The sequence below is a fragment of the Trypanosoma conorhini genome, assembly GCF_003719485.1.
Source record: "Trypanosoma conorhini strain 025E chromosome Unknown Tco_14.4_contig_00136, whole genome shotgun sequence".
In the NCBI taxonomy this organism is placed as follows: Eukaryota; Euglenozoa; class Kinetoplastea; order Trypanosomatida; family Trypanosomatidae; genus Trypanosoma; species Trypanosoma conorhini.
Window position 1 is genome coordinate 14,671 of NW_021704223.1, and position 20,723 is coordinate 35,393.

The 20,723-nt window shown below is 55.0% G+C and overlaps 11 protein-coding genes across 11 annotated transcripts, besides 7 other annotated features; all 11 read right to left on the minus strand.

The window, feature by feature from the left end:
• Window positions 1–275: 275 nt before the first annotated feature.
• Tco025E_03129 (peptidyl-prolyl cis-trans isomerase NIMA-interacting 4) lies at window positions 276–644 on the minus strand (the record flags this gene model as incomplete). The annotated part of the gene is made up of 1 exon (XM_029370051.1): window positions 276–644. The coding sequence occupies one exon, from the start codon at window positions 642–644 to the stop codon at window positions 276–278; it is 369 nt and encodes a 122-aa protein (XP_029229842.1).
• Window positions 645–837: 193 nt separating this feature from the next.
• Window positions 838–897: a microsatellite.
• An 80-nt stretch (window positions 898–977) lies between these two features.
• Tco025E_03130 (condensin complex subunit 3) lies at window positions 978–4,148 on the minus strand (the record flags this gene model as incomplete). The annotated part of the gene is made up of 1 exon (XM_029370052.1): window positions 978–4,148. One exon carries the CDS (start codon window positions 4,146–4,148, stop codon window positions 978–980), a length of 3,171 nt encoding a protein of 1,056 aa, XP_029229843.1.
• A 347-nt stretch (window positions 4,149–4,495) lies between these two features.
• Window positions 4,496–5,815, minus strand: Tco025E_03131 (uncharacterized protein; the record flags this gene model as incomplete). The annotated part of the gene is made up of 1 exon (XM_029370053.1): window positions 4,496–5,815. The coding sequence occupies one exon, from the start codon at window positions 5,813–5,815 to the stop codon at window positions 4,496–4,498; it is 1,320 nt and encodes a 439-aa protein (XP_029229844.1).
• Window positions 5,816–6,920: 1,105 nt separating this feature from the next.
• Window positions 6,921–6,963: a microsatellite.
• Window positions 6,964–7,004: 41 nt separating this feature from the next.
• Window positions 7,005–11,864, minus strand: Tco025E_03132 (uncharacterized protein; the record flags this gene model as incomplete). The annotated part of the gene is made up of 1 exon (XM_029370054.1): window positions 7,005–11,864. One exon carries the CDS (start codon window positions 11,862–11,864, stop codon window positions 7,005–7,007), a length of 4,860 nt encoding a protein of 1,619 aa, XP_029229845.1.
• Window positions 11,865–12,053: 189 nt separating this feature from the next.
• Window positions 12,054–12,073: a microsatellite.
• Window positions 12,074–12,287: 214 nt separating this feature from the next.
• On the minus strand, window positions 12,288–12,656 carry Tco025E_03133 (uncharacterized protein; the record flags this gene model as incomplete). Its single annotated transcript, XM_029370055.1, has 1 exon — window positions 12,288–12,656. The coding sequence occupies one exon, from the start codon at window positions 12,654–12,656 to the stop codon at window positions 12,288–12,290; it is 369 nt and encodes a 122-aa protein (XP_029229846.1).
• A 268-nt stretch (window positions 12,657–12,924) lies between these two features.
• On the minus strand, window positions 12,925–15,231 carry Tco025E_03134 (uncharacterized protein; the record flags this gene model as incomplete). Its single annotated transcript, XM_029370056.1, has 1 exon — window positions 12,925–15,231. The coding sequence occupies one exon, from the start codon at window positions 15,229–15,231 to the stop codon at window positions 12,925–12,927; it is 2,307 nt and encodes a 768-aa protein (XP_029229847.1).
• A 30-nt stretch (window positions 15,232–15,261) lies between these two features.
• Window positions 15,262–15,289: a microsatellite.
• Window positions 15,290–15,594: 305 nt separating this feature from the next.
• Window positions 15,595–15,630: a microsatellite.
• A 168-nt stretch (window positions 15,631–15,798) lies between these two features.
• Tco025E_03135 (poly(A) polymerase) lies at window positions 15,799–16,596 on the minus strand (the record flags this gene model as incomplete). The annotated part of the gene is made up of 1 exon (XM_029370057.1): window positions 15,799–16,596. One exon carries the CDS (start codon window positions 16,594–16,596, stop codon window positions 15,799–15,801), a length of 798 nt encoding a protein of 265 aa, XP_029229848.1.
• A 519-nt stretch (window positions 16,597–17,115) lies between these two features.
• Window positions 17,116–17,162: a sequence feature (A-rich).
• Window positions 17,163–17,192: 30 nt separating this feature from the next.
• Window positions 17,193–17,231: a sequence feature (A-rich).
• A 26-nt stretch (window positions 17,232–17,257) lies between these two features.
• Tco025E_03136 (poly(A) polymerase) lies at window positions 17,258–17,620 on the minus strand (the record flags this gene model as incomplete). Its single annotated transcript, XM_029370058.1, has 1 exon — window positions 17,258–17,620. The coding sequence occupies one exon, from the start codon at window positions 17,618–17,620 to the stop codon at window positions 17,258–17,260; it is 363 nt and encodes a 120-aa protein (XP_029229849.1).
• Window positions 17,621–18,041: 421 nt separating this feature from the next.
• On the minus strand, window positions 18,042–19,241 carry Tco025E_03137 (uncharacterized protein; the record flags this gene model as incomplete). The annotated part of the gene is made up of 1 exon (XM_029370059.1): window positions 18,042–19,241. The coding sequence occupies one exon, from the start codon at window positions 19,239–19,241 to the stop codon at window positions 18,042–18,044; it is 1,200 nt and encodes a 399-aa protein (XP_029229850.1).
• Window positions 19,242–19,407: 166 nt separating this feature from the next.
• On the minus strand, window positions 19,408–20,094 carry Tco025E_03138 (uncharacterized protein; the record flags this gene model as incomplete). Its single annotated transcript, XM_029370060.1, has 1 exon — window positions 19,408–20,094. One exon carries the CDS (start codon window positions 20,092–20,094, stop codon window positions 19,408–19,410), a length of 687 nt encoding a protein of 228 aa, XP_029229851.1.
• Window positions 20,095–20,288: 194 nt separating this feature from the next.
• Tco025E_03139 (uncharacterized protein) lies at window positions 20,289–20,723 on the minus strand (the record flags this gene model as incomplete). The annotated part of the gene is made up of 1 exon (XM_029370061.1): window positions 20,289–20,723. A coding segment is annotated over one exon (435 nt), but the record flags the coding sequence as incomplete, so codon positions are not given.

Here is a 20,723-nt window from a genome sequence, read left to right on the forward strand (position 1 = left end):
AAGACATAAAGAAACAGAAAGGCAATGTACTGCATACTCTTGCCCTTCCCTCCCCATTGCGGCTATTGCTGTTGCTGGACTGACCGTGCACGATCCGACACCGCGATGCTGTTCTAAGAAAAAAAAAAAAGAGTGGAGGCCTCATTTTCGAGTCTCTCCCTTCCCTCATCTACCTCAAACCCGCCGGCACCCAGCTGAAGGTAAAAAAAAAACACGGAAAGGAAATAAACGAAGAAAACAACAACAACAACCCTCATGAGAGGCTGCATCCGTCGCTACTGTTTGTCCTCAACCAAAATAATGTGATAACCAAATGAAGTCTTTACCGGCTCCGGTGTCATGCCGCCCTTTGGCAAGGCAAAGGCCGCGTCTTGAAAGGGGCCAACCATTTCACCACGCCGTTTCCATCCCAGGTCGCCGCCGCTGCGGGCCTTGTCCTCACTGTACTCCCGTGCAACGTCGGCAAAACTTGCCCCTTCGTTGACCTTGTTCAACGCCTCCAGGGCCCGGCCGTGCTTCTCGCAAAGTATGTGACGCACCTTCACCTTGGTGTACCCCGACCCACCGGAGGTGTCCCTTGACGCCTTGCCGCCGCCACTACCCTCACCGTCCTTGTTGGTGTTCTTCTTCTTTTCTTTGCCCATCCTCCTCCTCCTCCTCTTTCTTTCGTTTTTTCCGTTTCTTTGGCCGCCTCTTGTCCTCAAAGATCGAGAGCAATGGGGCAGGAGGGAAAGGGAAAAAGTACAGAATAAATTTGCCTGGGGCTCCTACACAAGAGCCGGCAGACGCAGCCACCCCAGAGGCGGCAGAACTCCTCCCAACAATTCCCTGCCAGTGCCACCACCCACCCACACACCATCCCTCCCCTGTCGCACCCACCCACACGCACGCACACACACGTGCAGGCGGGCTCGCAGTGTCCCTCTATCTATCTCTTCGTATAAAATCTAGTTCCGACACACCCGGAAGCAAAACGCCTAGCGCCGCGTCCTTCGCTGACGGGTCAGCATGGAATTGATGCCAAATGTCGTATCCGTCTCTCTTTCGCGCTTCCTTTCCATCTTGACGGCTGACAACGCCACCTCAGGGCCCTCCCCTGGCGGCACGCAGCGAATGGTCTGGCAAAGAACGTTGGCGATGTCACTGTCAAGTAGTTTCTCGACGGCACGCTCTCGAGCCTCCAGCGTCTCTTGCCACTTCGTCACGTTGGCCTCACTGGCAGCCACATCACTCTCTGCGCACGGCGGGAAACGGGCACAAACGTCATCAATCCACTTCTGCAGGCGACTCTGTAGATTACTGTTCGCAGCCGTAAGGGCGCGGTTAGCACAGAAAAGGAGCCAACTGGGTGCCTCCTTTGCGTAGAAGTACATGCGCTTCTCTAATGTATCAAGGCATGCGTCAGACACCTCTCCAGAATCGGTTTGTGAAATTTCAATAAGGAGTTCACTGGCAATGTACTCATGCAGGGAAAACCGGCTTAGCTCTCGCATCAGACGACTACATCGTGTAGAAGTACGCGTTGCCGTGGAGCGAGCCGAAGCATTTTTATTTAGTGTGGAATCCTCCATCGATGTATTCTCTCCTTCGGCCAGCCGTGCAACTTGCCTCGCCGTCGCTGGATCAATCTCACGAATCTGCACAAGGACGTACGCGTCAGAGAGTCGCGTAGCCAACTCCATGAGACGCAGTGCGACGGTGGGGTTGTACCGTAAGAGCGCTGTAAACGCAACCACGCCGCCCTGAGCAAAGGCCATTTGCCGGTTTGGGTGACTGGACGCGAAGCTGTAGAGAAATTTGTTCAGGAAATCCACCATGTACGCGGCACTGGCATTCCCCTTCTCCTCCTGGCGGTATGCCATGTAATGCATCAAAATCTCGGCAATGATCTCCGGCACCTGGGCGTGGGGAACACGATTGCAGCTAAGCAACTTGCAGAATCCTACCACAACCATCGGGTTCCGCTCAGCACAGTGCGAGCGCAAAAAGGAACGCAACGTGTTTAGCAGGTTGTTGCCACCCACCCTGTGCTCATCCTCCTGAGCCAGAGCACGTTCGTGATGCAAGCGTGCCTCCGCGTCAGCTGCGATGGGGCCCGCCGCACCCGTAGACGAGGAAGTCACAGCCGCATTCGTTCCTGCTGTCTTGGTGGTGGTCGTACCCGTACCCAGTTCCGCCGCGCCAGCGTGTGTATAGTGGCCACCGTGACCAGCGTCACGTGCAGGGCAGTCAAAAAAGCGCAGGCCGTATTCCATCACGAGATCAAAGACTACTCCCAGCGCCGCAAGCGCGACACACCGATCTGAGCTCCCCACAATCTCATTTGCATCACTCAAAATGAGTGGCATAAATGTGTGGACGGTGTCGGGGTTGACAAGGCACTGCAGCCCAAGCGAGGTGGTGGAGGCGACCTTCACAGCCTCGTTGTCCTGTTGTCGTCCTAGCTGAATAATGTGGGAGCAGAAGGTGGGAATGGTGTCCCCCCGCTGCGAGTGGGAGAGAAACGCCAGCACAATGAACTGCATGCGCAGCAAAAACTTTTCGTCTCTGTCCATCTCCTCCTTTAGCTGGTCGTACGCCTCCTGGGATGTCTCCCCGCCGCGTAGCTTCATACGAAGGCGGAACAGCTCTCGTTGCCGCTCACGACTTTTCCTTCCAAACGCCTCCACATCGTCGTAGCCGAGCGCGTACATCTGTGGCAACTTCAGGCTACGAAAGAGTGAATCCAGCGACGCGGTAATTGTCTTTGTCGCCTCCTCCGGGGTGCGTCCCGTCAAGGACTTTAGGGAACGAACAGCCACGTCGATAAACAGTGCGGGGTCGTCATCCGGGACCACTTTGAGGAGAAACCCAATGATGCGTAGCAGGCTGCCGCGGGTTGTGTTGTCGGCGTGTGCCAAGTAGCCGTTTTCCTCGTAGACGTCAAAGGCGGAGAGGAGGATGCGCAAAATAATATCCGCCTCGTCCACGTTCTTGAACTTCACCGCCTTGGGGTCCACGTCGGGTCGGGCGTAGGCGTACACGGTTTCCTGCAGCAGCGTGCTAAACTGTGACAGCGGCAGCAGGACAGCCGTCTCGTCATCGCCCTCCGTGTCCGCCGCCAGCTTCGCGTTCGCCTTCCACAGTAGAAGCGAGGCGGCGGACACCGACTCAAAATTCACCACCGACGTCCTTGCATTCCTGTGCTTGCGGCAGTAGAGGAGTACCTCGGTGGAGATTGCCTCGTACGGCTCAAGTCCGCCTCCACCGGCGAGAACGAGCTCCAGCATGGCCTCGCCGTCGTCCCTGTAGTCGCGGTGCAACCAGCAGTTCGTCAATGCTGCCCTGCATGCTATGGCTACCGAACTACTTGCATCTGAGAGGCCTTGATGAATCAAGTCTGGTAAGGGTATGTTCTTCGCCGTGGCGTAGGCGACTAGGTATTTCCAATGAAATCGGCTAAGCGCATCCCACGCCTCGGCCCGTACACGTGACACGACGTCACGCACGGAACGAATCATTCCATGAAAGTAACCCTCAAGGAACTCTTTTCTTGCGCATATGCACCGGAGTATCTGTCGCCGCACATCGGCAGAATTGTCTGTGCACAACAGTGCCATGAGTTGCTGCGTGACGTCGCAATCTTTTTTGCCTGACTGAAAGCACGAGACGGCAGAAACGGCCCGCTCACGCACCGCCGGAAATTTGTCATGCGCCCGTAGCTTCAGCATCTCCGCCACATTCTGGTAAAAGTTCTGCCGCTCCTCCGAGGTATCGCTTTGGTCCACGGTCTTCAGGAGGGCATCAAACACGGAAACAACCCCAAGCCGCACGGTCTTGTCGTTGGCGTTGTGAAACGGCTCCACTGCCTTCAGCAGGGCAATAGCAATCTCGTCCGAGTGAAACCGCTCGCGGAATCCTTTGCAGACCTCTGTAAGGAAGCTGTGGTGGCGCCTGAGGGAGTCTGGCGCGAGCCGCGGTGACTCCTTCAACACAAGTAGCACTACGCGGCACACGGCGTCGATGACGCCCGTACGATTCTCCTCGGCGTAATTGAGCAGGTTCGTCCTGCATTTATGAAAGTGTGCGGCGCTCTTGTGAATCTGTTGAAATACGCGCCCCACGTCCTCGACGCCGCAGCACGCGCCTGCCACCTTCTTAGGGGGCATTGCTTCCCGGTCCAGCAGTGCGCCGGCGCCACTTCCGCTCACTCGCGCGCTGCGTGCGTGGCCACAGCGGAAGGGTGTGTGTGGCAAGAGGAAGAGGAATAAAAGACGATGGGCTGCAGCAAGAGAAGAACACACAGCACATCGCAGGTAATGAAGGCACGACACAAGTAAATAAAAAAAATGCGAAAAACAACTCCCCAAATATATATATATATAACGACGAGCAAAGATAGTCTTCTCTCTTCCTATCCTTTGTTTTTGGTTCGCGTTTCCCCCCCCCCCCCCCCTATACATCTCTGCGTGACGAGGAGGAGCAAATCGCGTGGAAAACTGGTGAGCTGCACGTGCTACACGGCGGCGTCAAACTCTTCCTCCCACTTGGTGGAGTAAAACAGTTGACGTCTAAAGTAGAAGGCCTCCGTGGCATTGACTTTGCCCATTTCCTTTAGATACTTGTGTGTAAAGTCTCGCACCGCCTTCACCTCTGCCGCAAAGTGCGTGCAGAGTACCACATTCTTTGACGTGGCCACCACGTCCGGGTGTGGCTCCCGCGCCGCGTGCTGCGCCACACTCACGCTGTCGTTGATGCTGCGGAGAAACTGGTACAATACCTCGATGCGGGAGGCCTCGCCGTCGAGCTTCTCTAAGCTCCGCATCTTCACCGAGAGTAGCTTGTAGACCGCCGAGAGCGCCCCCGTCAAGGCCCGGAAGAGCGGGCCAAGCAACCAAAGTGGACGCCTGTACACCGCCGCAAAGAGCCGAAAGATATCGTCGGCGACGCCGAGCTCATCCAAGCGGTCCACGCCGCGCTGCTCCAGAGCCACGTTCCAGATGACTATGAGAAGTTGGGTCACGACCCGTATTTTCTCCTCCTCCACCAGCCAACACGTGTCCAAGGCGTAACTGCGCAAGCAGGAGCAAACCACCGTCACGGCGTTGCCCTGCAATACGGCAAAAATTCCCTCCGTTACCGCCGTCAGTTGGGCCAGCGCGGTGACCGCGTAAAACAGCATGTCGAGCGCCGTTTGGGCATCATGTTCCACGACAAAGTCAAGGGCCGCGATGGCATCCTCCTTCGTCATCACCAGCGTCGAGGAACCAGCGGGGGCGTCTAGTAACTCAAAACCAGGCGGCACATCCGCCCCCAACAGCCAACGAACACCCGCCGTGTTAAAGCTGATTTGGTAGATAACCATGACTGCCATCGTTCTCGCATCGAGGCGTCCCTCAAGATCGGACCGATCATGTATAGAGCGAATTGCTGCCTCTAATCCCCCCTCGTTTATCACGCTGCGACACCCTTGGGGAAGTATACAAAGCGATCGCAGCAAACTAAACGCCTGACACTCAAAGTCCGCCGAAGGCGCACTGTTCAGCGCCGCAACAACAACGGGCACAATGTTCTTACGTAGGAGAGTTATCTTCGTCTCTTGCGAGGCAGAGTGGGCAATAAGAAGACGTAACGCCCGCACACGCTGCGTGGTGCCCACGGTGGGGTCGCTGAGGCTGCCAATCCAGTTGTCCGTGCTAAGCGGCTGAAGCCCACTGTACACCAAGCCTCTGTCACGCTCTGGGCGACCCGCAAAGGCCTTCATGGCATCGTACGGGTGCCGTTCCTGCAGGCAATCACTGACGTAGTGACGCACGTTGCGTGCTGCCTCCGCCATTTGCCGCACGTTTCCTCCCCTCTCCTCCGCCAAGACTGCCACCAGCGACGCTGGACAACACCAAAAAAAAAAAGTGAAAATATATTATACATCGAACAAAAAAATGAAGGCAGAGACAATAATGTACACCGCAAAACGAGAGCAACACACACGCACGGACAGACAGAGATGCGCAGACCACCAGTCAGAGACCAACGTCGACGTTGTACCCAGCATGAAGAAAGAAAACGGAGAGGCAGAGAAAGAATCAAGGAAAGGGGAAAAAAACAAAACGAAAAAAAAATGGTCATGGCCTCCTCTAGATTCCCTCCTACCCAAACGTTTACGGTTTTTTTCCCCCTCCCTAATTGTTGTGATCATGCCTTGCGGGAATAGTTTTATTGGTTTATCCTCACTCAAAGAACAACAACAGCAACAACGGAGACGGGGCCTCTACAAACGCCTGGAAGGTGAAGGTGCAATCAAGAAACCAAGAATATCTCGCACCTTCAGTCAAAAAAGACGACAGGCCAAGATAAAAAAAAAAAAGGAAGGAACATGTGCGCCTGGATGAGGCCCTGCCACCACCACCCCAGACTCACCTCTATAGCGTAAAAAGAGCAACAAAAGCAGACCACTGTCGGGCTCACTGCGCCCAGCACCTCCCCTCTCCTTCTCTCCGAACTCAGGCGCAGATTTAACCCACGTACGCAAACACATTCATAAGCAAATGCATTCAAAAGACAAATGGCTGTGGTCGTCAGTCTATTCGTGTGAAGCCACAAAGTGGCACTCTGTTAAGCCCCGCAAACGCCAGACCCCCCCCCCACGCGCGCAGGCCCTTGGCAGGAGCAGTTTTAGCCTGTGACGGCCCAAACAACCCCGCTCACGCTGCCTTCCGATGCGGCATCCTTGAAACGAAAAATAAAGTTATTGGTACAGCAACAAGGTTGATTAACGAGAAACTCCCTCAGTTAGCTAACCTCAGCGAGTCGCGCATTCCTTCCACGGGCTTCGGCGGGAGGAAAAAGAAGGAGGGGATTAAGAAAAAAATGCATCACTCTCCTCACCCCATCCCTAAAACAAAGGAAGAAAAAGTAACCACAACGTACGTGACTTCTTTTCGGTTGTGTGTGCGTGGTTGTTTGTTTGTTTTTTGTTTGTTTTTTACTCTCTTGGTGGGGGGGGGGGTAGTTCCTATACTTTCTGCCTAATTTGTTGCATCAAACGGGACAAAAAACCCCATACTTAACGGCTCACCTTCAGTGAAGCTTCCAAAGTTCACCTTGAGGGAAGACAAAGCCGTAACAGTGTAAGTGGCCAGGTCCTCTGGGCATAACATGGCATTGATATCAAGTGAAAGAAGTTCTGTCACAGCGGGAGTGAGCAGACCATCGAAGAGCCAGCAACGCCGCGCCTTCACGTCGTCTCGTGCTGTCTCCGTGAGCTCCACTGAAAGAAATTGACCGCCACATCCATTAAAAGCGGACACCGTGGTAAGCTTCAAAGGTTGACAGTGCAGCAACACAACACGCTCAATCGCCAATGACATCTGCAGTGCCTCACGAAGCGGAAGCTCTGAGCCGTCCTGGAAAGGAACGGTGAACGGCGACGCGGCTGTGTCATACTGCGTTAGACAGAATAGAAACAGTCGCTTTGCCCCCGAGGAAGCCAGCTCCTCAAGTAGGCTGCGCATTTGAGTTGCATTCGAATCCATCACAGTGGCCACCTCAAACCCATAGCGATTCACGAGAACCTCGCGCAGCAGCACGAGTTCACTCAACTCCGTTCCACTCATGACTACATCACCTTCCCAGAAGAGAACTGCCACACTTTTTCCGGCCCACTGCTTGACAACCTCACTGGAAACTGTTGTTTGCAACGGCATCTCCTCTGTTAGGCGCCTTACCAGCTTCTTATTGTTGTTTGTATCCCCAAATGCATCTGTTTCTGCAGCTGTGCATATGACAAACTCACGAACACTCTCACCTGACACGACTGTGTCTCTGCAGCAAAGCTGCAAGGATGAACAGACGGCAATAGACTGTTGCTCACTGCCATGGAAAGCCTCTACTTGTTGTGCAAAGGCCTTCTTCACGCGCTGCACGCGAGCGCTCAGCGACGGGTTGCCCTTTACAGTCGCGTTCTTCTCAAGATGAAGGATCACCTTGCTTACGTTTTGAATATCACTGAGTGTCGTGTGTTCAATAAAGTGTTGCTCACCTGCAAACATCCTTTTTTCGATCCGCGGCAATAGCAGAAGCTCGTTTCTTGCCCCGCCAGGAACGCAATCTCGCGGAAGCTGACTCCAGAGTGATTCAGACGCGCTCTCCCTTGAAGCCGTGTCCCCTGCTTGCTCTTCCGTGCTCTGCTTCACGTCAGTCGACTGCGTCGTCGGAGCCTCCTCGCGAGGGGAAGGCTCCTTGGCTGCCGATGCCGCCTTCGCTTCTTCTCTGTCCCTAGCCTGGCTCGATGGCTCTTCTGGCGCCGCCTTTTTCGATTCACACTTCCTCTCTCGTTCCTCCTCTTCTTCGCCATACTGTTGCTCCTCCTCCTCCGCATGTTCTTCCTCCGCGCAATTGGAGTCTTCGGAGCTGGTGTCACGATTCGAAATGTGCTGTAGATTTATTTGCTCTCGTATGTCCGCAACCGCCTCATGCACAGACGGATCTGTGGATGTGGCCTCAACCAAGTCCAATAGCATGGAGTAACGGTCAAGCAGCTCCTCTGGGACCTGACCCTCCCGCAATTGCTCTGAGATCTCCAAAAGTAATCGGGCAACACTGTTCCCATCCACCGCATCGCCTGCTTCCACTTCTGACTGAGGAGTCACATTTGGTGTACCTGAGGGGTCGCGAGCAGCTGCCGGAGGGTTTTGGGATCCCCTCAATGCATCACGGGGGGCGTCGTCTCTTGCTCCTTCTAGTTGAGACGTCATATTTGCGCCAGTTCGAGCGTTCTCCTCAGGTTGAGAGAGAACTTCACGCGGTTCTTCGGCAGCCACATTCCCCGTGTTCGGCTCCGCGGTGGGGAGGTTCGCGCCCACCGCGGACTGCAGTTGCTGAATACGGCTGAGGACCTCCCCAACGAGATTCACAACCTGTGGGTAACGGCGCCATGGCAGATTTTCTTGATCTGCCTCGCGTAGTGCCTGCTCCACGGTTGCCATGACTGAGGCCAGCTCCGTGGGTGATGGCAGGGACGATGCGGAGAGCTGGTTCTTCAACGACGAAAAGATGCGGATGAGTTCCCGAGGGCTCAGACGGTTCATCTCCCCCACAGTGTTACCCTCACCGGAGGCACGCCGTATCTGGGCGTCAAAGTCATCCCTGAGATGCCGTTCCTGCGCGGTGGTGAAGCCAACGGAGTCCACCATCTCCAACAGCCCAAGGAGAGGCTGCATCTCCTCTGCAGAGAGCACAATGCGATTATTATTGCTCTTGCACAGCTCCGCAGTGATGTCTGTCACCGCCTTAAAAAGTTTTCGCCGCTCCCCCATGATGTCTTCCCTCCCTGTCACTCTATTGATCATGGCTGCTTCATCCGTTGGCTCCTCATCCTGAACATCAGCATCGTCATCGCCATCGTTGTCTTCGTCCGCCTCGTTGCCGTCATCTTCCTCCTCATTATCTGCGGCGGCGGCGGCAGCCGCAGGCCCCCTGTGCGCTTCTGCCTCAGCAGCGCCCACAGGTCTTCCAGTCGGAGAAAACGATTGAAGCTGTGCTGTGAGACGATTCAGAATGGGCAGGAGTGAAGCCGCCGCTCCGCCCATTTGAGCACACTCCTCTTCTAACCTGGTCACCCTTTGCAGCAACCGTCTGACGATGAGTTGCCGCTGCTGCTCGGTGGAGGTTCGAAACTCCTCGGACTGCAAAACGGATAGCACCTCTTCCACCTGTGCCACAACGCGTTGGGGGCCAGCAACAGCCTCTTCTGCGGAGTCATCACGCTTCGCGGCGATGTCCCTAAGCGTCTCGTTGATAGGCGACAAGAGTCGCTCCACCGCAGCGCGTTCCCGGGGCGAAAGTAGGGACAGCGCGGAGACAATTTTCTGCAGCTGCGGGATAATAGATCTCGCGGCATTTTTCTTCGAGTTCGTGTCTGCCCGCTTAAACCCATCAGAGCTAATGAGGTCATGCATCCGACTCAGGTGAGAGGAAATGCTGAGAAAAAGTGGCGTGGGCCCTGGCACGGCTGACCCCTCCTCCTTCCTCACTTCTGCCTGTAAAATTTCCCTCAAGGGCTCAATAAGCTCTCTCAGCTGATCGCACCCCTCACACCGTGCGCAGCGTTTTTCAATGTCGGCGAGGCGCGCCAAACTCCTCTGCGACGCCTCACTCTTCCTTCCAGGGGACATCGTCTCGTATTCATTCGAATTGATGTATTCAAACAGTTTCTCCAGCTCCAGTAGCGCCTTGTCTAGGGCATTGCCTTGCCACTCCGCTTCCAATGGGTTTGTCGCCGTGGCAGATGGAAGTGCCTCCCTGTTTCCTCCGGCATTACGGGGAACATTTCTTCCTTCATCCTCGTTGCCTTGGCTCTCGCCCAAGCTTGTATTGACGCCTCGGCGATCCTCCAAGAGCGCATCCACATATGTATTGCCCTTTTCAACCATTGCCGCCACAGCCGCCGTGTCCTGGTTCAACGGGAGGCCTGCAACCTGCTGCCGCAGGCGCCGCATACTCTGCTGCAGCTGAGACAACATTTGTCGCCGTACCGCGGGGGGAGCACGGGCCAATTCATCCGAGTGGAGAACTTGAATAAGGGCCTGGAGCACAGCAACAACGCCCTGAAGATTTGTTGGCTCATTCGCATTCTCATTCTCTTCAGCTTCTTCAGCAGCGCTTGCACGCCCCGACTCCAATTCCTCCCGTGTAAGCGATTCCATTTGCTCCAGCACCGTCACAACGTTTCCTGCCACTTGATTAATGATCTCAATCGCACCGGGATCACTCCACGCTGCCGCCTCCTTTTGAATGTTTCGCACATCCTTCAGCATGTCCGAGATGCGAAGCAAACGCTCTGCGGGTTCCACGTTCATCAGCTGGGATGACTTGAGAGATGTAAAAACGTCTCGTAGCCGCTTCACCATGGGTGCCAGCAGCACTGCTTGCGATTCTGCGGCCGCCTGCGTGGCCCGTCCCGCTGTTGGCGCCGCTGTCGTCGCTGCCGGCGTCGAACCTTCTTGAAGCTTCTGCAGAACCAACTGGCACTTCCTCCGTAGTGGCTCGCCATGCTGTGGCGGCAAGCGACGTGTAACCTCCATAACATCCTTGACCTGCGACCGCACTCTCTCGCGCAGCGACGCCAGCTGGGGGTCGTTGCTCGCCTGCATGTCAGTGGAGTCAAGCAGGCGCAAAAATCCTTCCACCATCCCGTGCAATACCCTCAGCTGTGTCTCCAACTCGCTGGGCTCTGCTAGGGCCGTTGTGGCATCACTCGGCCGGGGATGGACAATAAGGGCTTCCACCTTCTTTACAAGAGGCATGAGTTTGGACTGGTGTTCTGGGGCAAGCTGTTGCATCTCGCCCAAAAAAGCCTGCATCCACTCCAGGCACTCCTGCCGCTGCCTTCGCTGCACTTCAGGGGAAGCACTCTCAAACTCACTGGAGGTGAGTAGGCTGGCTATCGCGGTGAGCCTCTTTAAAAAGCTAGCAACACGATCTGCTTCCGTCTCCCCTGCGTCCTCACCAGACGCGGAGACGGGCTTTACACCAGGCTCCTCATGCGTTGCTTGCCCCCGCAGTTGGCGAAGCCCACGCCGAATAAGGAGCTGGTCACGCATCTTGGGCGCCAACTTGGCGATGTTATCCCCCTCCTCCAGGAGAAAAAGCACCGACGCATCCACATCATTCTTGCAGAAACTCTTCACTGCCTCTTCAGAGGCGCCGAGTGACCGCAGCCACTGCGCCACCTGCTGCACAGTCCACTGGGAGACCGGCACGTCAGTAAAGGGTGGCTCCTGTTGCTTCTTCCGTGACTTCGCCAGGCGGAGAAGTAATATGGCAGTCGGGACGGAAAGAGCAGCCGCAGAGGCCACCGCAATCGCACGCGGAGTGAAAGTGGGCATCGCCTCTTCAACAGTTAGGGATTATAATACTTACACCTTTTCTGTGGGGCAGGCCAAGGGTGAGGAAAAAAAAAACAGGAAGCGTACCGAACACGACAAAAAGACACAGAAGCACACCAGGTAAAAAAGAAAAGAAAATCAGCAGGTATCCTTTGGCACCTCTAGGTGGATATTCACGTCCAGGCGATCCACACACACACACACACACATGTCAGCACCGATTCACCACCCTCACAAACGCTTCGCATTCTCACCTACTTCTTGTTTCTTTTGCTTGTGTGTGCTCCCCCCACTTTTTTTTCCAGGTTTGGTTGGGAGTTTCCCCGCCTTTTCACTTCTTTGCAGTTCCACCTGCTCTTCTCTCCATCACTCTTGTCGCCACTGCAGCCACGGCGCCCCCCCGCCCGGAGGTGGTCAGCGTTCTCAACCCTCTCGAGGTAGCTCCGCTGAAGTGTCCTCGGCTAGCGCGCCTTTCTTCCTCTTTTCGCTGCCGAAGAGCTTGTCATAGTAGTAGCCACCACGTGCAAAGTGGCTCTTATCCGGCAGAAGTGATTTCCGGTGCTCCAAAACGAGACCTGAAACGTGCACATACGCCACCACAGCAAGCAGCCAGATGGCAAACAACAACCCACAGAATACAAGAAAGGGCGTTGTGAAACGGCACTCATTACCCATTGGCGTGACGTCGCAGGTGGAAATGGGGCAGGTGCACTGATACAGCCGCAGATCCTTGCCCACGAAGCAGCTCTCTGAATCTGTGAAGATCCAGCTTTTATTGCCCACCTGGCACATCCCTACTCTTGAGGCCCCAACCTTGCTGTGAGAAGCGGAAGAGGGACATCACACACGGAGGACGCCCTGCCGGAAGATAAAACAACGACAACAGGAACAACACAAAGACATGATGTCTTTCTGTTGTTTAAGCGGAAGTGGAGGGGGCGAGAAGAAAAGAGCAAGGAACAAGCGTGAGTCTGGCTCCGAGCGTAGGTGTTCGCCGGCTTCGTGTGCGGCGGGAAAGCAGATGCTACAAACCTGTCCCGCGCCAGTTGCGATGAGCGGCCTATGGAAGACCCGATTCCGGGCCTGCACGCAGACGCTCACGGAGGTCACTCAATTTGCCTCGCATCTCCGCGGTGTCGTCTTGAACGGCGGACGTCTCCCTGCGGACGGTCGCCAATTCGTTCTTCAGCGCGGTCCATTTCGTTTCCTGCTCGGCAAACCCAGCCAGCTTCTGACTGACGGCGTCAATTTGCTTCTGTAGTGAACGCAACCGCAAGACGGCGCCGTGAGATGGCTGCATTGACAGCCACTTTAAACACTCTTTAAGTGCCGAATTTCGTCGCTGGAGGGTGGCAACCTCCTCCTGCAACTCCTGTTCATGGTAGGTAGAGGCCATCTGCACAAAGGCGTCGCCCGTGTCCTCAGAGGGGATGAGCTCCATTTCGAAGGGCGTCATATTCGCCTCTGCCGTTCGCGGCAGCAGCGCATCTGAAAGTGGTATTTGAATGGGCCCTGACTTTGGTGCGGCGCCGTACACAATGCGGTCCAGTGTGTGAACGGTGTCCGCAAAGAAGTTGCGAACCTCGTGCAGCTGCAGCGTGCTCTGCTGCGCGCGCACTTCCTCCTCATGAAACAACTCAGAGGCCTCGGCGGCAAACTTCCGCAACGACTCCGTGCAGGTAAGTTCCAACTCCCCTGCCAGGGCCCCGATATCGTTTTCAGGTTCCTGCAGTGCCTTTTCAGCCAGCACACCGACAGCCGTATCATCGCCGTCACACAAGGCCACCTGGCGAATAGCGCTCACAATATGGACCCTCTCCTGCAGGGCGCCGTTTAACGTACAGAGCAGCCGCAGCAGTGTTTCTTGCAAGGCGACATACCTCTTTAAAAAAGCCAGTTGCAGCTCCACTGCCGGAGCCTTTCGTCTCTCCACTGAATCTTTTAACGCACGCCTGAGAGCCTCTGCACCGCTTAGCCGTTCCAACAAATTATTCGTCAGTGTCCGCAGCCACTCACCCTTCACAGATGTGTGGCGCGACTTCGTCGCCGAGGTGGTCGCTTCCTGAGTTTCCTGCATCTCACTCAACTGCTGCAGCGTCGACGTGCCTGTGGCAAGCAGCCTCCGCAAGCGAAGCACCTCATGCCCCAGCGCCTCCGTATGAGATTCAAGCTCCTGGCAAAGAACAACGGCGGAGGCCGTCGCAACAGAAGGTGCATTTTGCCTACACACCGCTATAACGTTGGGCAACTGCAGCAGTTTGTGCAAAGCAGACTCCAAGTGTCGCAGTGTGGCCTCCAAGTGTTGATTGCCCAACGCTGTCTCCTTCCACTCTGAAGGCACAGGAAAATGTGCGTCACTGCCGCCAACGAGGGCTCGACTAGCGGATCGGGTGTACCACTCCAACGAGCCCCGCGCCAGCTCACGCAGCGAGGATGCTTCCGCCTCCACACATGCTTGTAGAGCCCTTGTGGATTTGTACGTCGTGTCATAGCGTGCCACCACTTCTCCTAGCATCGCCCCCAGTGCCTCCACGAGTGGGAACGCCGCATGTGCCACCCCTTCAGCGCGCATTTTTTCAATCGCCTCCTCGCAGAGCTTAAAACGAAGTTTTTCTGCCTCTGCATCGAACGCTGCAAGGTCCGGAAGCTCAATTGTTGCACCAAGAATACAAGAAACGAGGCGTTCCTTGAGATGGGCAGGGAGGCTGCCGTCACTGTCCTGTGCTAGCAACCGTTCTGTAAGGTCTGTGACGGCGCGTTGAAGGACCCCGTTCTTCCTCTCAACGTCTCCCAACAGCTCCACCGCTCCGTGACTTGTGTCGCACTCAGTGAGTGCCGCACTCTGTGCTTTTCGCAAGCCGTCAATCTCCTCCTGTGTGCGTAGAATGGTCGCCCTTAAGAGCTCCACGGTTTCACGTAGTTCCCGATTGTTTTGTGACATGTGGTCAAGCTCGTCACTACAGCGTTTTTCCTGCTCTTTCAGCGCAGACTCCAAACCCGCAGCCTTCACCACTAGTGCATTAAACTCATCCTCCTCTTGACGCTCCTCATACCCCGTGAGAAGCTCCTCCACCGGAGGAGGAAGTCCCACGCCGGACGCACCTGCATCCGTCCCCGCATCCGCCTCCTCCTGCAACGGCACGCCATCGTTACTGGCCGTGGCAGCGGCGGTGGAGGCGGGAATTGCGTCTGGCGCAGGGGTCGGCCGGGCAGTAGCCGCCGCCCCTCGAGAGGCGCACTCACGCTTTGGGTCCTCGATGCCTGCCTCGTCGCGTCCCCTCTTCCTGGAGGCGACCTCCGTGGAAGCCGTCGTCTCGTCCTCCTCCTCCTCCGCGAACGGATTATACTCAAACGCCGACAACTCCATCCGCTACTGTGCGAAGCCAACAACAAGAAGACACACACACACACACACACACACACACGCGGGAAAGAAAAACAAACAAACATGTGGTGGGAGGATCTGAAGGCGTTCAGTAAGGAAGGAACAGTTACAAATAAAGGCGTCAACGAAAATTAAAGAGAGGCGGAAGTCGGATGCCACGTCAATTTTCTCAAAAGGTGCATGCCGCTCCGTTATTCAGCTCATCAAATTTACTTTTTTTGTTTTGGCACCTTTTTCTTTTTTTATTTCGTTCTTCCCGTGGGTATGTGTGTGTCGACGGACGACTGCAGCCACAGCCTTGCCCCGCCCCTTGCCATCCCCCCGTCCGCCTGTTCTGCCCGGCGTCCCCCCCCCACCCCACACACACCCCACCCCACCCCCGGGTTGACCGTGGGCAACGCCGGCAGAATGGGGGCGCAGCAACACCAACGAATCCGCCTTCGTCGCCTGGAGGGTCTCGTGTGGGGAGTGGCGCGGGCAGGAGTCGTTGAGTGGGGCCGGCGGAAGGAATAGAGTGAGGGAGGGAGAGAAAAAGAGCAACATTGCAGATTAAGTCCCTAAAATGGACGGGAGATCAGCAGCTGCGACCAGCGCAAACCACGGCTCGTGCATGGTGCGCTCGTCACGCTCAAATCCCCGCCCACCCTTCTTTGCGGTGCAACCCTCCAACACGGCATACCTTAGCTCGTCAAACGCTTCGGAAAAGGTGTTTTTACGTACAAGTCTACTACCCTTTCTATCACTTATCCCTATAAGAAAACAACTACCTTTCAAACATCGGTTGGAGTGTGTCCCACCTCTCAATGAGGCATCATTCACCTTACGAGGGTACGGACGCGCGTCCACAAGTCGCTCAACGGCGTAAATCAGCATCCGAAGTTTACTCATCACGTAGGAGCTCCATGCGGCCAGTGCCACCTCCGCTTTTTCCTCCGTTTCCTCTTCGCAGGAAACATGGACCACGAGAAAAGTGGCATAATCCTCCCATATGCGATAGGGCTTCCATATCTGCTCTAGCGGCGTCTCCGCGTTGGACAGAAGACGATGCGCGGATGTTAACTCGGCGTAAAAAACCTCCAAACCACAGCGACCGACATTGCGGGCGTCGTTGACATACGGGTAGGCGGGATTGATAACAGGCAACAGATCGTCACGACACTCCTCACGCTGCGAACCCCAGGAGTCCGGAAGACCCGGAATACGACTTCGGGGCTGTAGCGATGCGGTGATATACACCGGCGAGATATGATCGTGGCGACTCAGCCATTGGGTGTAAAACAGGAAAAAAAAGCGCAAGACGACGTTGGGGTGAGAAGCAGGCATGACTTGACAAGCTCGAGCCACCATCACGGCAAGAACCACGCCACTTGGGTACGAGTAGTGACTTCCATAAACCTGCCGCTGCACCGCCCACAACTTCACGGCTCTAAGTACCGTCGTGAAGACGTCGTATGAGACAGGTACACGTCGCTTTAATTCCAAGACGGTACGTAATCCGTTTGCGCCGGGGCGGGTTGCCCGTGAAACCTGAAACAGAAAGGAGTCATCTAAGAGTTGCTCAACGGTGGGTGGGGCGGCCAGAGCCACCGATACAAACACGACATCTACACAAGTGCCCTCACAACTGAACTTCACCACAGGGACTCTAGCCGGGACCACGACCACGTCTCCGACCAAATGCCGCAGCAGTGAAGGGAATTCGCAAAAGAACACCTCCGCTGTGACCTTAAAAGGGCAAAACAGCACACTGCCAAGAGACACAGCGTTGACAAATGCACACGAGGTGGGCAGTGAGGAAGAAGGGAAGGAATGGTTTCGACACAGCGCGGACGTTCCAGGGGGAAGGCCCGGCACAGAGAGGAAATGGAGAGAGAGAAAGAAAAAAAACAAGAAAAAAAGAGGGAAGAGAAGAAGACGTTGTTGAGGGTTGTTCAAGGCGTGGCAGAAAAAGAAAAAGTAACAAAAAAAGTGAGAGAGGAAGACGGATCCCAACAGAGAGGTGGTAGTACTACAAGGGAAGGGTAGCGTGATGTGGAACCCAATACAGCGCGCGAGAGGAAGCCACGGAGGGTGGAAAAGAGGGGCGGGGGGTAGGAAAGAACTCACCATACATATCAAGATCACTATCTGCAACAGAGGCGTTCAGTCCGCAGGAGCCAAAAGGATGGGCTCGCACCCAGCGCTCTTGTGGATCCGTGGTCAGACGTTCCACCAGACGGTAAGCCGCAAACTCAATGAGGCGGATTGCTTCACTCACTCTGGTGTCAGGCACGGCCGCCACCTCCTCGCAGAGTCTTTTGGACTCCACCAAGTCACGTGGCTGTACAGGGGGAACTTCAAGTGGTCTCGTCGGTCCGTACAGCCCCTCCATCCCTGCCGTCCTAGCTACGAGGTTAGCAAAGTCGGTTTCCAAGAAACAAACAGGCAAATAAGCAATACAGCAAAAGGCACCAAAAAAAAATAATGTATAAGGAGAATGAGATCATCGCAGAGTAGAAGCAGCAAACAAAGAAGGAAAAACAAAAACAAAAAAAGCAGCCTGCACAGATTGAAATGGTTCCGCCAAAGCATTCTGGGCCCGTCTAAAAATCATAGAAGAAACAGCACAGAAAGAAAATTTGTGGTTCGCTTCCATCAATCAAGAATACAAAAACAAAAGAGGGGAAATTGCAACGAAAATCAAGCGAAAATGAAAAGGAAGGTAAATGGATAGATATAGAGAAATGGAGTTACAAAACAGAGAACGCCCCCTTGGGTGCTGTCCTAATGCTTCCTCAACCTCCACTACAGCCTCAGGCACGTTGTTGACGGACGCCAGGAAAGGGAAGTTTCCCATTAGAATTTGCCAACAGTTTTACCACGTCCTGGTGCAGCACACTGGTCGGGTGGGGGATCACAAAACGGTCGCCAGTGGACACTACAATGGCCTGTCCGTCCACCAGATCCTCGATTGAGGTGATCTCACCACCAGTGGCATCATACAACTTCTCCACCTTCTTCCCCAGCGAATGCCACTCCAACTCACGCTCAATGGTGTTGACAATTGCCCTCATCGTCTTGTGAATAGGACGAAGAGTCACCGTACGGAAAGGCAGTGGGTCGTAGCGAGCATCCCCATACTCTCCATTCGAGAAGACCCGTACAGAAATGGGTTTCACAATGCCTTTTCCTGAAACTCTTTGCCGGGTTAGCTGCCCGCTCGGGCTGGGAGACGTTTTTGAAGGTTGTGCTGGCGGAGCCGAAGAAATGGCTGCCGTCGCAGGTGCATGTTGTGACTCCAAATTTGAAGTATGAACAACAACGGCCCCCGCCGTAGCTGGGGTTGCCGTGGGGCGCACAATTTTCTCAACCCCAAGGGTTCTCTTTGTTGTCGATGTCGTTGCTGATGTTGTAGGCGCAGTGCTCTTCAATTTGCTTTTGATTGCAGGCTCAGGACAGTAGACATGGCCAGGCGTCACCACATACGACATCCCGCTGCGAATCGCATCCACCCTCTTGATCTCTATTCCATCTATAGTAAACACCCGCTTCGCTGTATAGCCCAGGAGATTCCAGTTCAGCTCATCGGTTATCCTAGAAAGCACTGCCTGCAGCGTGTCAATGTCTTTTTGCAAGACAATGGAAGTAAACTGTAACCCCGTTTGCTGTGGAAGCGCGCCCGCCACCCTGCACCGTATGCTGTCAAATCTCGGAATTCCTGTAGCCTTGTCGCTCAGAGAAAAGCGTGCCCTGTAGCCTGTAGGACAATTTGTAGGGATGCCATTGTCCTTGGTGCTGCTTGCCAAGGGACTTTTCCGTCGCTTTGCGGACTTGTACGCCATAGAATCTACGCGAGGCGTCTTTAGAAGATTGTCCTGTTCACCTCGACCCATCACTGGCGCTGCAGTTGCCGCATCAAACTGGATTGGACTTCCCAGACGCTCCTTTGCAGAGACCTCTCGTCTTTGTCGCTCTGGGAGCACTTCCTTCACGAGACCGATACTCAGATCCATCTTTGCATAAAAGGCCAAATTTTCGGGGTCCAGTTGAGTCCTATCGGACGCAGACGGATCCCTATTTGTGAGGGCCGGAGAGTTCTCCTTAGGTTCCTCACTGAGAGTCTCTTCCTCTGCCTTACAATCTTTTTCCACTGCCGGTGGCAGCGCGTTTGTTGCCGTTTTATTGGCAGCAGCGGGGGTTGTTGTTGTTGTTGTTGTTGTTGGTTGGAGCAGCAACAGGGAAAGAGGTGGCCAGCGTGGTTGGCTCGGACTGCTTCAGCCTTAGGTTGGCCTTGCGGGAGGGCATATTAAGTGTGCTCCATGAGGGCTGTGGAAGAGGCACAGGCCTCGGTGGAGGCACAAACTCCGTCACGTGAATGTCCTCCGGGTCAAGGTGGGCCTCTTTGTGTGTCGACGGTGGCGCAAGCGTTTTCTTTGGTTTTGAGCCTTGCCCCAGCAAGAGACATTCAGTTAAAAATACTTTGGTCGCGCCGTCGGCAAAAGCAAGTTCAACAGCCGATTTGCCCTGAAACGAGGGCAAGATGCAGACCACTTTGCCCCTCTCCCCGAGATACACCTGCTTCACAGGATCAGGGAGAAAAATCCCACTCTCTGCCATAATTAGAGTGTGTACGTCATCAATTGTTTGTACATAATCCCCAACAGAAACGGTACTGTGGCCCAATTGTAGACTTGTCGGCTCCTCCTCCATTGCCTTCTTTCGTGCAGCATCAGCTATCTCTGCGGGAGTCATTTCCGCATTCCTAGAGGCAAGTTCATCAAAAGCGCGCCGCTCCCTCTCCCGCTCCTGCCGAAGCAACTCAATCTTCTTCTGAATCTCCTCACGGCGGGAAGCTGCAGAACGCATCACAAAACGGTAGTGACTTAGAAAGTATATCCACCAACACTTTACCCCGAACAAAACAGGAAAAAAAATAAGGAAATAAACCAAAATTTCATAGACGCTTCACACGCAAACAAACAAAAAGGACACAGCAAGCTCTCGTTGTACAACCTTATCGCCCGCAGTACAAACAAAATTACAAGTTAACTACCAAACACCTAGTTCCCAAAAGAGCTCCTAAACACTCCACCAGAAGTAGATGGACCAAATACGTTCTTAGAAAGCATGCCGCCACTACCAGTGTTACCAAAGCTGAAAGGGTTCGACGGGGCTGCGGGCTTTTCAGCAGGGGCCGCACCACCGCTGCCGCCGCCAAAGCTGAAAGGGTTCGACGGGGCTGCGGGCTTTTCAGCAGGGGCTGCACCGCCGCTGCCGCTGCCGCCAAAGCTGAAAGGGTTCGACGGGGCTGCGGGCACAGCGCCAGAACCAACGCCGGGAGCGGGTTTGGTCAACGAGGTTGCAGCGCCAAAGGAAAACGGCTTGGAGGCAGCAGGTGCGGTGGATGTGGACTTCTTGGCCTCCTCCTCGTCACTCCCAGCATTCGGAGCAAATCCGTCATCCTCGGGAATCACGGCAGGCGGGCCGCTCTTCAC